The 13,841-nt window shown below is 45.0% G+C and overlaps 1 protein-coding gene across 1 annotated transcript; it reads left to right on the top strand.

The window, feature by feature from the left end:
• Nucleotides 1-232: 232 nt before the first annotated feature.
• Nucleotides 233-12,656, top strand: LOC8031240 (GMP reductase 2). Its single transcript, XM_002404793.4, has 7 exons — nt 233-735; nt 934-1,053; nt 1,157-1,240; nt 1,881-2,054; nt 9,644-9,832; nt 9,932-10,134; nt 10,599-12,656. Exons 1-7 carry the CDS (start codon nt 649-651, stop codon nt 10,786-10,788), a joined length of 1,047 nt encoding a protein of 348 aa, XP_002404837.2. The 5' UTR covers nt 233-648; the 3' UTR covers nt 10,789-12,656.
• The last annotated feature ends 1,185 nt before the right edge of the window (nt 12,657-13,841 follow it).

The raw sequence follows: 13,841 nt of genomic DNA, 5'->3' as shown, positions 1-13,841 counted from the left end.
GATTCTGCCTTCTTTTTGTATAGTTGTCTACAAGGTTGACAAGGTTAGGATTATTTAATAATTTGACATTTTCTGAGTTTAACCAATTATTTGAGAAAAATAGCTTTTTAGCATACGTTGGACTTATTTTATGGTGCCGCCAACTTACTGAGCCACCAAACCTTTTATTGTTATTCTTATTATTCTCCTTCTTATTATGAATGGATAAATGTGGATGGTGCCCAGAGCATCCAGAGCCGTTTCCGGCTGTGGATGGATCTGACGGTTTTGAATCGTTCTGAATCTCTGATCTGAATCAGGCGGCGGCTTGCGTCACCTCGCATAGCGCATAGCAGAGCCGGCAGAGCCGCATAGCGCAACAGAACTTATTCCAATATTATCCCAGGCTCTGATCCTCTGACGCTCTGACCTTCGCCCCTTCGCGCCTTCGCCTTCCAGTCGCGCCAACTACAGCCGGCGAGGTCAGCGTGGTGCACGACCTGCAGTGTGCTCACGAGTGTAGTACCGTTGGCGCAGATAGAGCGTAAAGCCGGTGTCGGTAGGGCAGTCGGGGTACTCCGTGCAGTAGAGCCGGCGAGGGTTAGTAAGCAACGTGATTGCGCGCTGTCGGCAGCTTGAAGGTTACCCGCTTTTCAGTAATCTAGCAAAATGCCCCACATCGACAACGACATTAAACTGGACTTCAAGGACGTGCTGCTGAGGCCAAAACGGAGCACTCTCAAGAGCAGGATCGAGGTAACACTCGAGCGCTTGGCGCGCGTCTCTCAGTCGTATCCCGTTATCGTTTTCATTCATTCATTCCTGAATGGTTGCTATCGCCCTCGATACGTGATCTGCGCGTTTGTAAATACGATAACGTTGCGGGAGAAGGTGGGGTCACCGACTGGTTTCACTGCACGTCACCGGGGATCGAATTTGTGTGCCGTCTTTCAGGTAGACCTCAACAGGTCGTTCAAGTTTCGGAACTCCAGGGCTTCCTTCGATGGCGTCCCGATCATTGCAGCCAACATGGACACGGTGGGAACATTTGAAATGGCCCAGGTCCTGGCAAAGGTATGCCCATTTTCGACTCGTTGCGTAGTGTTGCCGGGGCACGGTCGCTGGTGCCACTGCTACCGATGTGTTGAGCCTCGGGCACTTCCCTTTCTCTCCTCAGAATTCTCTGTTCACGGCCATCCACAAGCACTATTCTGTCGAGCAGTGGAAGGAATTCTGCTCCAGCAACCCCAGCATCGTTGAGGTCTGTCGTCGCCAGCGGGGAACGGAATGAGACTCATCTGTGAATGGAAGGCATGCTCTATGAATGCATGCTCCATTCGCGTGAATAGATTTTGCACGATAACCCAAGCATCAAATACAGCGTGCGCACGAATACGGGTGAAGCCTTTAAAGGGATAGAAAATCGAAAGCTGAAATATACCTCTCACGTTCAGAAATAGGTTAAACATGATCAACTCAATCTTCCAATGACAGTCGCGCACTTATATCTTGAACGGACGGCTGTCTTTTGCGTTCCAAAGGAATGATTCTAGCGAGCGCTCGAAAGTCAGTCATCGGAGAGCGTGATGCATCACAGGTCACATGATGTCAACTGGTCCAGCACGGGCAAAGCTGCTTGGGGGCTGGCGTGGTTATATGACCTCTGCCATTTGGTGTCGTCAGCACGTTAAAACTTGGCCAATTTTTGTAACAACATTTGGTTTATTCCTTTTAAATAATGTTTTGGTATCTGCATGTTTAATCATTCTTTGGAGCTTTGTTTTTGTTCACGAAAGAACCCCCACAGACAAGCAAACAGAAGTTGCTTTGGCTGCGTGTGCCGCAGTTTTCCAGTCGTATCCTTACACCGCGCGTGACGTCACTTTTTACTCCTTGTGCAGAATGTCGCTGTGAGCTCGGGATCGAGTCAAGCAGACTATGAAAAGATGAAGGCAATCCTCAAGGAAATCCCCCAACTGCGTTACATCTGCCTGGACGTGGCCAACGGTTACTCTGAAGTCTTTGTGCAGTTTGTGCGCGCCGTGAGGAAAGAGTTCCCCAACCACACCATCATGGTACGCTTCTAGCTTTTTCAAGTTTGATTCGACCAAACCTCATTGGTAAAATGTAACATGATACGTTAAGAAACCTACTTATATGCTGCTTTAAGAGGGCCAGCATGTCACCAGATCCTTGCTGTAGGTGACGGTTGTTCTGTGTGCAAGATTCATCCCAACTGAAGGTTGGACTGCATGGGGCGCTTAATCTGTGAACAAGGGACGAATTTCATCCAACAGCAGTCGTCATGTGTGTGGTATCTGACTGTTGATGCCGTGCACAAAGCGAGTGATCCACCAGGCAAAGTTTGCCAATTATTAGCTGTATACTTGCTTCGTAGACTCCAGCCCTTAGTGCTTCGGCATCTAAAGTATCAGTTAGTTTATGTTTTGGGGAAGCTGAATAGATCATTTTTCATGGGTGCTAAAATACAGGTATGTCCCGCATTGAATTTGATTTTTTCACAAACAAGCATGATTTTTTAGATTGATGCAGTCGTCCCACTTCTAAACCGTTATTTGAGTGATTTGTGCAAAGCACATAAATGTTAGGGTAAATGAAGAGACCTAATAAATAGACCTATTGCTATATTACCCAAGCATCAAGGAGAATGCAGAGATTGGTGTTGCACGCGCCACACGCGCACGCCTTCCCCGTATAAAAGATTCGAAGTAAATAACCAAAATAAAGTGTCGACGAACGCGCGTGCAAGATGCCATTTGTTTTGGGTATTTGCTTTCGAAAAGTTACTACTGCTGATGCCAGAACGCGCGGCGTGTGGAACACCAATCCCTGCATTCTCCTTGATGCTTGGGTAATATAGCAATTCGTCTATTATGGCTGTATTAAGTTTTAGCAAAGGTGGAGGAGGGGTGTGTGTTGTTGCTGAGGAGCATAACTGTTTCTCCTAAGGGCAGAACTATCGCATCTCTTTCCATGCCATTTGATACTCCCAGGTACAAAATAAACCCCAAGAAAACCTGGCCTTGTCAAAACTTAGAGAGCCATTGAATTTCTGACACGATCTAAAAAAAGTGTGACATTTTCTAGTTTGTACTGTATTTCCGTTACAGAAGTCACATTGCCTTATGTTTTACTTTTTGAATTGACAGCTGCTACTAGGGATGCCGCAAACCTGCTGAGTTTCGAGTTATAAAAGTTCAGAAGATTTCGAACTCCGTTAAAGGCCGCCGTACACTTCGCGCTTTCCACTTTTGCCCCTCCTCCTCCTTTCCTATATCCTCTCTACCTTTTTTTCGTGCCCCAGCTTGGCTCCCCTCGCAGCTTAGGAGAGGAAAGTTCTTAAGAGGATTATCTTCCCTGCAGAAAACTGAGGTTGGTGCGTTGGCCTTTAAAGAGACGTTAACACCCCCTCCCCCCTTGCCCCCCCAAATTGTTGCTAGGCGATTTATTATGGGGTCAGAAGGCTACCCAATTAAAAATTTTCCTACAGAGCCACATATCTTTTTAATAAAGTAATAAAAATGCAACTGCTAAAAACCGAAACTTGAGCACAGAGTAGTGGCCGCGACGTGTGGACTGGGGGGGAGAGAGAGATGCAGAGGAGTGTGTTGCGGGAAGTCAAGTGGCAACACTCAACCCTACTTTTTTTTTTTTTTCCTTCGGTTGTGCAAAGCAGACCGCACAAACGTCAGGCACTTCGTGCTTGATGTTTGCACGTTTTTCAAGCTCTTCCCACTTAGTGTTCATAAGACGAGCGATATCTTCAGCCAGGAGAAGGGGCGACGTCTTCGTGCTAATCAGCTTAGTGGTAGAACTTGTCGTACAAAATAAACCCTAATTGCTTTGATCGGTAAACGACTTATCTTTCGAAGCTAGACAGTTTCACCGGTGCCGCGAACGGCAGTTTTGAAATAGAGGTCCCACGCCTGTCGTCCGCCGCCATCGCTTATTCCGCTCCGTTCAGCCGTCCAGCCTGCGACTCCAGCGATACGACGGCATGTTGAGAATTACGCAGTACATGTAATTCTGATACTCTGTGCAATTTTTTTTTTTTTTATTAATCAACGTATTTGCAACTTTTTAGAAGCTGCAAAACACAAAATGGGTTTCATATTTTTTTTCTTCTATTTTTAATATTGAGTGTGGCTTTGATGACCCACGACTTTGATTATATTTGTTATGTGTGTTTGAATGGCACATGACCATGGACCAGAGAGTGAACGCGACTCAAACCGGCCAGCTCTCGATTAACAAGTTTTGGGAGGGAAAAAAAACTTGAATTTTGAGCCGCAAATTGTGTTTTGGGTAGCTGGGCTCTCATATGTCATGTACAAATAAAACCTTGGCAAGCATAAATACCCTGTCAGTGTCCCTTTAAAAAAAAACCTGAAAAGAAAAAAAAAAAAAAAAATTTTAACAGTCTGGTTGGGACACAACGTGTCAAAAAATTATTTTTACGCAAAAACATATTTTTAGAGCAATATTGACGGCGTGAGACGCAATTTCGTCAGCAGTCACCTCCTTTCCACTTGTTTTCTTTTTCTGCATTTCGGGCGCATGGAGGAGAGGTGGATCGGCTTGGCCTTCACGACCGAGATGGTCATTCCGGAATGATTCGTGACATCATGGACTTCACGTGCAGAGTTTCAAATAAATTTCTCGCCGTCAATATTGCTCTAAAAATTTTTTTTCTGCGAAAAATTTATTTTTTGACAGTCCCAACAGGACTGTTTAAAAAATTTTTTTTTCAGGGGCCCTTTAAGGGGACATATGCCAGGGGAAAACATTATTTTATTGTTTACCATAAGTGAATGAAATTTTCACAGTTTGTAGTGCTTGATCTCCTCTTTTACTAATCTGGTGTTAGTTTTGCTTTAGGTTCTTTTATATGTTCTAAATGCAATGCAGATGAAAAAAAAAATGAAAAAAAACTAAACATGTTTTTGCATACATGTGGGACATGGCAACACTCTCAAAAAGCCTAGTAAAATGAGCTAATTAACTTTTTTTTAAACCACTGAATGCAATGAACAACAATAATGTGTGCGAGACCACTTTTATTAAAATAATTGGGAATTGCAAAAACACCTGTTTTCAAAGGGCTTACAAAAGTTTTTCATAAATATAAACTCTATCAAAACCTTGATAGTTGCATTCTACATATCCTAAACTATATGCATGCCATATTTGGTTGTGATAGGACATTATTGAGAACAAAAATTCTTGTGCATAACTGTGAAGATACTCAAAAATAACAAAAAAAAGAAAAACATGTATGAATATTACCATAGATATGTAGCTACACTCTTTCGCGGTGGTAAAAAGATGATTGTGTTACTAATTTTTTGTGAGAAATTGAGACTGCAGAAGTATGCGACAGAGAGACAGCCAGGCCTAATTCTCAAAATAAATCTGATAGGTTCAAAGATACCCTGAAACCCGAAAGCACATTTTTTTTTTTTGGAAAAATATTGCAGTTTTTTTTTTTACTTGCATCTTATTAAGGTTTGAATAAGAAAAGTTTACAAGTTTCAAACCTCGCTGAGGTTCGAATTTGAAAAGTGTGAAGATATCAAAGTTTCTTAGAATTCGGGTTCGAAGGTTTGAAGTTTCTGTACAATTCAAGTTATAAAAACTCGGATTTTTAATTATTTTAAGATTTAAGTTTGTAAGGTTAGAAGATTATTGAATTTATGTTTGAAGTCTTTGAAGCTCGCAAACGATGGTCAAATTCTGCAGTTTCGAATAAAGTTTTAAGGGATTCATCTTGAACAATTGCATAAAGTGCAACGGTTCAAAAACAACTGTTTTAGATATTTTTTCTTCCCTCGGGCAATTCAAGAATGGAACGAATTACCAAACGCTGTCATCATCAACACAACCGTTGCTAATTTTGTATCTGCTCTTGAATTTATACTTAAGTGAGTTGTCATTTATAAATCTGCATCTTGTTTACATGTTTGTACCGACTCCTACCATGGCTCCTTGAGTGGAGCCGGTAGTATCCCTAAATAAATAAATAAAATCCCACTAAAAATATGACACATTTCTGTTATGCCGTAAAGACCCTTTCCTTGTCAGTCCTGTGGTACTTGCAGTACTGCTCGTTATTTACAAAGCCGGGATGCCTCTGGCTTCCGAAAATAATCTGGTCAGGTCACGACTCTATGTGCATCAGGCTCACCCCTTCACCAGTTTCTTGCGCTTTTCTTCTCTGAATAATTAAATAGGGGGAGACGTTGGACACGCTAAAATGCAGCCGGTTACTACCATATTTACTCGAGTAATAGACACACTACTTATCGGTCTTGTACGTGTTACTGAAAAAAAGTGACCAATTACAATTACTTTATTGATAAATGTAATTGATTACAGTAATCAATTACTGCATCGCAGAAGTAATTGAAAAATTACCAGAGTAATTTATTACTTTTCACATTACTTTTTTTAGTCTATTTATTACGAAATCAAAAATGCATACATATGTTAAAAGTGGTTATTTTTTTGTCATTCACACCTTGCTACGCTTCAACAGCAGTTGTTGTTGGAAGTTCTTGTCAGTCATCTTCCCAGGTTTCCTGGTAAAGATATCTGCCGCGGCGCTGAAGACCCTCTCGACGGATGCGCTTGGGGGAAAGGGTTGTAGCGCACAAACACTTTGCGTACCAGTTTGTGGTGAACTCTTTCAAGATAGAAAGGGGGGGGGGGGGGGGGGGGCTGGGGGCTGGGAGGTCTTTGTCGTGGCTAGATGAAGTTAGTGCAGAACACAGCCGAATATGCCGCGGCAAACTCAGATTGTAACAGGCCGTACACAGAAAACTAGGCACTCTCGACAGCTCGACAGTCCAAACGTCGCTGCGCTCATTGTCATTCTAATCTTTATGGTATCTTAATACATTTTTTTAGTTGTTAAGGGGTAAAAAAAAAGTGTTCAGCATTGGTTCAACACAGACAAGTGACGCACAGGCAAACAGAGAGGTTTTTTATGTAAAAAAAACTCAATCATTTTAACTCTTTTGGAAGCATATAATTGATGACTTGTAATTGATTACAGAAAAATAGTAATTGGACTACAGCAAATGTTACTGCAAAATGCAAAAAAAAAGTTCTTGAAGTGTTAAAAAGTTACAATAAAATGTAATTGATTACAAGTAATCAGTTACTTGTAACTCGTTACGTACCAATCTGCTACCTACGAACAAGACCCTTGCATCTATTTTCCGGTAGAACGCAGATACATCCAATTTGCGTGTTCTGCCTTAATAACATGGTGAATAACAAAGTCCAGAACACAAATTCTCCGTAAAAGTGCGATCTGCGCAGATAGCATTTTCGCGTGCAGATGTTACCTTTGTCTCGTAAGTTGCTGCATCGTGGTGATTGGCTACCCATACACTCCGCAGAAAAACAAATTCACAGGCTTTGTTCACAAACAGTGCATCTTTTACTCAAGTAAATATGGTCATGTGTCAGCATCGCTGTCTGTGCGGACCTTTCCCCGATGAGCTGCTTACACAAGCCAGCCGCTTACACGAGGAAATTCGGGGAGTTAAATTCGGAAAGAACTAAGGTTATGAACAGATCCAATGGCTCTAAGTTTTAGATGGGAAAGGCTCTGTGTGATAGGCGGAGAAAAAAAAGTACGGGGCACGAAGCTGAGGCGCCGAAGCCAAAGCAAGCCTTTGGTGACAGGATCGGCTAACTGAAGCTTCAGTGCAATATTTCCGTTCTTATTTTTGTGTTATCTACATTTGTTTGAACCAACTTTAACTTTTGTCCAGAAGTTCAAAGTTCGTCAAACTTTTGAACTTAGCGGGTTCGAAGGTAACGTTACACAGATGATTCAGGTGGACGCTGTCCAAAGCCGACCTTAGCTGATGTCACGGCCAGGCTTCTTCCCGTTGAAGTGCTCGGCAGGATATGTTGCTGAAGTGGAGAAGTTTGAAGGTCATGGGTCATGATGTCCAGCAGTCGGAATGTTTCTGAGCTAATGACTGTGCAGGCAGAACCGGAGTCGACTTCCATGGACAGAACATGTCTGTTGATCCCGACGTCTGCGAAGGTAGCCGGGGTGACGGAGTTAACAGCCAAAAGTGATTGAAGGAGCTTTCTCCACAGGTTGACCCGTATGGCAAATGGATTGTGTGACATGGTAGACATCTGTACTGGGGAACAGATCAGATCAGTCAGCTGGTGGTTGCGGCCTCTGGACCGCCATTCAGAGTTGGAACGAGACGGTTAGAACTCAAGTGGCTTTCCCTGTTTCTTCTTTTTTTTTTTTACGCTTTCTTGTGACAAGCTTTCTGTAGATGCCCCTTGTTGCCACAAAAGTGGCATGCGACACTGACCTAGGAACAGGTTGAGGCATCGTGGGAACCAGTACATCTCCAGCACTGGGAATGTGGAGATTGACCTTTTTTGGAAGCACTACCGGTGGGGGGCTTCCGCGGGATGTGCGTCACTCAGTTTTGCTCTTGGCGAGCCTCTGACCTGGTGCAACGAAGTTCTTGCATCTTTGCAAGCGCTTTCTCTATAGCCCTGGCCATCTGGACAGCTTTGGCAACTCATCCAAAAATCGGTGCTGGAGGGTCTCGTCGTGCAAGCCACACGCCAGTTAGTCGCACTGTAGACGGTCAAGCCAGTCCTCAAATTCACAATGATGGGAGAGCTGCCGCAGTGCCGCCACATATGCCGGTACTGTCTGCCCTTGAAGATGATCCCGTTTGTTCAAACGAAAGTGTTCCAAGGTGACAGAGGGCTTGCCGACGAAGTGGGTGCCAAGTTTTGCCACGATGTCAGCGTACAGTGTCTTTAGCGGTGTCTTAGAACGCACAGAGAGCGCAGGAGGGTATAAGTGTCCACACCGCAGGCACTGCAGAGCATGACTTTTCGCTTGTCATGGGTTCTAATGTTCTGCACTTGAACATAAAATTCAAGCTGCTCTCAATACAATGGCCAAGCGGCAGGCCGACTAGGTGAAAGCTCGGCCAGGACGAGAAAATCTAAATGTATCAAATCTTTCGAACCCCTTGTTTCAGTCTTCAAACGTCAGGTTGGGAAAAAGTTTGCGGCATCCCTTGCTGCTGCTACCTTCGAGGGCACGGCTGTTTAGTTTCCCCTGGCTGACATTGGTAGACCTTTATTTCTGCGCGAGGTAGCCATTTAACAGTGTTGCATATCGTTAGCGACTAAATATTGTTCAACCTTGAAAGCATGTACTTATACTCTGCTGCACTTTTGAAATTCAAGGAGTCTAAATTGTGCAGCCTGTAGCAAGCTGGAATGTGTGGGAGTGGTTCACAGGAACTGCAGTCTTGCGGCCTCTGAAGGGAGCCTTTATGCTGGTTTTGATAAGACCATATCTGCATGTAGGTGCAGGCTGCCAGGGAAAGGTTGTTTTAAGGGCCGACAAGCAGCCGGAAAGAAAAGAAGTCCCTCAATTCCTTTTTTCCGTTCGAGAAAGAGGGAGAGCCTCTTCCTTTTTGTGGTGAGTAGCTGAGATCCCCGCTCCTGCGGGGAAGGGAGAAGGAAAAAATGGAGAGAAGGAAATTGTTTTCACCCCCACAGAGTGTGCCACGGTGCTGTCCCTGAAGATGCCCCGAAGAAGGTGACGACGGTCAATGAAAACAGTCTTCCCCTACAGGCGGGCAACGTGGTCACTGGGGAGATGGTGGAGGAGCTGCTGCTCTCCGGGGCAGACATCATCAAGGTGGGCATTGGCCCCGGTTCCGTCTGCACCACCCGCAAGAAGACCGGCGTGGGCTACCCACAGCTGAGTGCCGTCATCGAGTGTGCTGATGCTGCCCATGGCCTGGACGGTCACATTATCTCGGTGAGGCTCGAAAATTCGCTTGAGTCGTTCGTGTTCCCAAAGCATTTGGAGGTGTTGTCGTCTTGGAGGTAACTGGATTCCCCGGGGCTGCGATTTCAGGATGGCGGCTGTACCTGCCCTGGAGACGTGGCCAAGGCATTTGGCGCCGGGGCAGACTTTGTTATGCTCGGGGGCATGTTGGCCGGACACGATCAGAGCGGCGGTGAAGTGATTGAGAAGGATGGCCAGAAGTACAAGATGTTCTACGGCATGAGTTCTGCCACTGCCATGGAGAAGTACCATGGAGGCGTTGCAGAGTACAGGTAGCCGTGCCTCGCCCCTTCCAGTCATTTGACTAGATCAGGGGTGGCCAAGCTGCGGCTCTTCGCGTGTTAAAGTATGGCTTGCGGATCCCTCCCCCAACCCCCCCTCCCGGGCACCCGAGCACTTCCCCAAAAAGAGAAATGGAACGCGTTTTAAATTGAAAGACTGGTTGCGGTTTGGTAGTCTTGTGCTACTGCTACCTACGTACTGTTCGACTGCTTTTGACTCGAATAGATTGAAAGTAGTTCAGAGTTTCGTTGATTGCTCTGAACAAAAGCTTGCACCTCCCCCCCCCCCCCCCCCCCGCGGCTCTTGGAAGTTTTGTGGTTTTATTTGCGGCTCTTCGATCGGGTCAGCCTGGCCACCCTTGGACTAGATCCTCACTCCTTGGTTGTCTTTGATTATGGGAGGGTGTGCTGCATTCATATCATTGTTTAACGTAGCCTTGGTGTTTCTTTCCCAGGGCTTCTGAGGGGAAGACGGTGCAGGTACCGTACCGCGGTGATGTCCAGGCGACCATTCTGGACGTGTTGGGCGGTCTCCGGTCGGCCTGCACTTACACAGGTGCTGGCCGCCTCAAGGAGTTGCCACGGAGAACCACCTTTATACGTGTGACACAGCAGCTGAACGAAGTTTTCCGCCAAGAAGCTTGAGTCGTGCCTTCTGCCCCATCCTTGCTTGAGGAACCTGGACCAGAGCTGCTGGTCCTCAACGTTACTGCTCCCATTTTGGTGGGGGGCAAACAAACCGATGCAACTAGGCCGACTTGAGAGCAATATGTTGCAGTTACAATTGGATGGATATTGCGTCTCTTGTGCATGCTAGGTGTGGAACTTTTCCTTGGTCAAACGAGGTAGGGAGGTGCCAGAACCTGCGGAAGGGACCTCAAGGAAGGGTTGGAGCAGCAGCTGACTTTTTACCCCTGGAACTGAGTCTCTTCATAAAAGGGCGGGTGTTAAGCGAGTTCATTTTGACGAAGTATTGTTAACTTGAGTTGATATGTAAAAAAAACGCCATGGACAAGGTCGTGGGCACATACAGTAAAATAGAAAACTAGGAAGGCGAAAAGGTTGCTCTTGTCGACTGCTGTTGCGAAGCCTTCCCTGGAGTCTCTTCTCGAGCCATCTCTCATGGTATGGTGGTGGTGCTTGGATTTGGTTGCATTACCCAAGGCTCTGGAGCAAATTTAATGATTGTAGCTTAAAATGTAGTGGAAGTATGCTCCCTCCTGATAGTTCGTGTGTAACAAAGTTGTATTAATGGAAAACGAAGGCTGTTAAGGTGGAGGTGGTCCACCATTTTGTTTTTCTTAATGAGCTGGTGAACCGGATGTTCCTGGTCACAGATTGCTGCTAACCGGCTCTAGCAGGTCGATCTCCCACACTGCACAGTGGCACTGCTACTGTGTTCTTGCCAACCTTTCACGCATGTTTCTGTCGACAACGTAAAATTTCAAATAATTTCCTGTTGTGGGCGCATTGAGGTGCTGTCGAGGATAGGCGAGCAGAGTGCATCTTCTGGAAAGTTGGCTTGGTGTGCGACACTCCTACTTGTTTTATGGTGGTCTCGATGAGTAGGCCTTTGTATTGTCTGTTCAGTGTGTGTGGTGCACTGGCCTTTTCCTTGAGAACATCCCATTCGTCTCTTAAGCTGAGAGACAAAGGTTAGCACTTGTTTCCCTCTAAAAGTATGTGGAATTTAAAAAAAAAATGGACAATTTTTTTTTAGCAGTTTTAACTGAGCCCTTATGCCCCCTGCTATTTATTGATACCAAAGTTTTTGCTTTGTTCATTTAATTTTGGGTCTAAGAGCCTGGCAGTATTACTATTACGAGCTGGGTTACATATAGTATGTCTTTCACTATTAGCACCTTTTGTGCAAGTAAGTTTGGTTTGTTGTACAACTTGCGATGTCGCGTTGCTGCTGTCGGCACTGCACCTGCGCAACCGCTTCCCACGAAGCTGTGCACTGCCCATGGCAAATGCCAACTTGTTTGTAAGCAGCGTGTTGGTCCTTGGGCAAAATTTTGGCACTTTTTTTTACATATCTGAAAACGAGATGGTGATAAACTAGTCAGATTAATGATAGTGTACTTACCTGTTTTTTTTGTTTTTTTTTTCAAATCCTTGTCGGCTAGTCATTTTATATTCCACCATTGAGAATGTTCAATTTGTTGGCTATGATGTGCCACAATTTTATTTCACAGATCTGATCTTCCCAAAGTTGTCGTCTATAGTTGCTTATGTTGCATGTTGTAAGCAGCTAGTAATGAAATAAATAGTTTACATTTAAAACTCCAGGCAGAAATTGCAAAAAAAAACGAGCTCATTTTTGTTTTTGGGGGGAGGGGTAAATCATAAAAAAAAATGCGCTGTGGGTCACTGGGTTACACTTGCACTGGTGCACAGCTTGGGTCAGGGAAGAAAGTCGTGTTTTATTTTGCACGGTCTTGAGATTTATGATGGAAGGACGAGGTCACCTGAATAAAAAATGGCAAGGAAGAAAAAAATTTCCTATCAAATCAAATAGTTTATTTTTCCCATTCAACGAAAAATGGGGGGGGGGGGGGGGAGGCCAAAGAAAAAAAAAAGCTGATAAATCAGCTTGACATGGTCCTCGGCCACCCTACAGAGGCAGTGAAGTTTGTAGGCCTAGAAAAACCGCCGACTGACGCCTGTTCGCACTAATCAACCATTTTAAAAAAGCGCGGTGTCTACTAGAGTGCCGTTCGACGGCGCTCTTGCAGCTGCGGAGCATACGTGCAGTCCGACGGCATTTCACATCCGCATTCGAGTGCTGTCAGACGGTGCTCCTACCGAGCAAATGGCGCCCTTGAGTGAAGAACGTCTTGCTTTTGGCACTTTGCAGCCGAAATTAGTGTGCCTACTTTCGCTGTATTTTTTTTGTGTGTTAAATTTTTTAATTATGAGTATAACTAGGTTCATAAAACTTTCTTCATAACAATATTTGAAAACCAAATAATGACATCCCTGCATGGCTAGTAGTCTCACGAAAATTTAGTTTCAATGCGAGCCTTAAGAAAATATTGAGATTTTTTTGTATGTTTTATTCAAAATATTTTGTAGAGGTTGCCGCCACTCGAGAACATAAGATTTAAACTCAAAAATCGCAACCTCAGAGAGAGTGTCACTTCGGCAAATTGCGTGCCTGCACAGTGCAGGCATGAACATACATAAGCATGCTGCTCGCTCCTGTAGCGTTTGTCTCGCTGGCGCTTTATGTTAAAGGGACACTTGAACGAGATTTGAAATATACCCGTCGTGTTCTGAAATGGGCTGAATATGATCCACAATATCGGTAAATGGCAATCACACGTTTGTATTTTGAGCCTGGTGGCGGTATTTTTCATTATAAACGGCCCACTTCTGGCGCAAACAATCGGAGAACAGCCAGTGGAAATCACATCACATACGGCGCAATCGTGACTTACACTGTCATTGTCTCGGGACGAGCAAAACTGTGGCGAGGCTGGCGTCGGGATGCCCTAGCCGTTCCACCCACCGAAGCACGCCAGCGATTAGGCCACCGCAACTAACCCCAAAGCTGCTTTCGTGCGAATTTTGAGAGACTGGTTAGTCTTCTATAATCTTGTAGAGGGACAATAGCGACCTCTGGGACACACGAGGGTCCAGGTGAGAGGGGAGTTCCTCCTTCAGCTCTTCTCTCGTGGTGGCCGGAGAGCTGT

The sequence above is a fragment of the Ixodes scapularis genome, unplaced genomic scaffold (genome assembly GCF_016920785.2).
Source record: "Ixodes scapularis isolate PalLabHiFi unplaced genomic scaffold, ASM1692078v2 PGA_scaffold9__187_contigs__length_104089568, whole genome shotgun sequence".
In the NCBI taxonomy this organism is placed as follows: Eukaryota; Metazoa; Arthropoda; class Arachnida; order Ixodida; family Ixodidae; genus Ixodes; species Ixodes scapularis.
The sequence above is the reverse complement of the archived record's forward strand: the minus strand, read 5'-3'. Positions and strand labels throughout refer to the sequence as shown.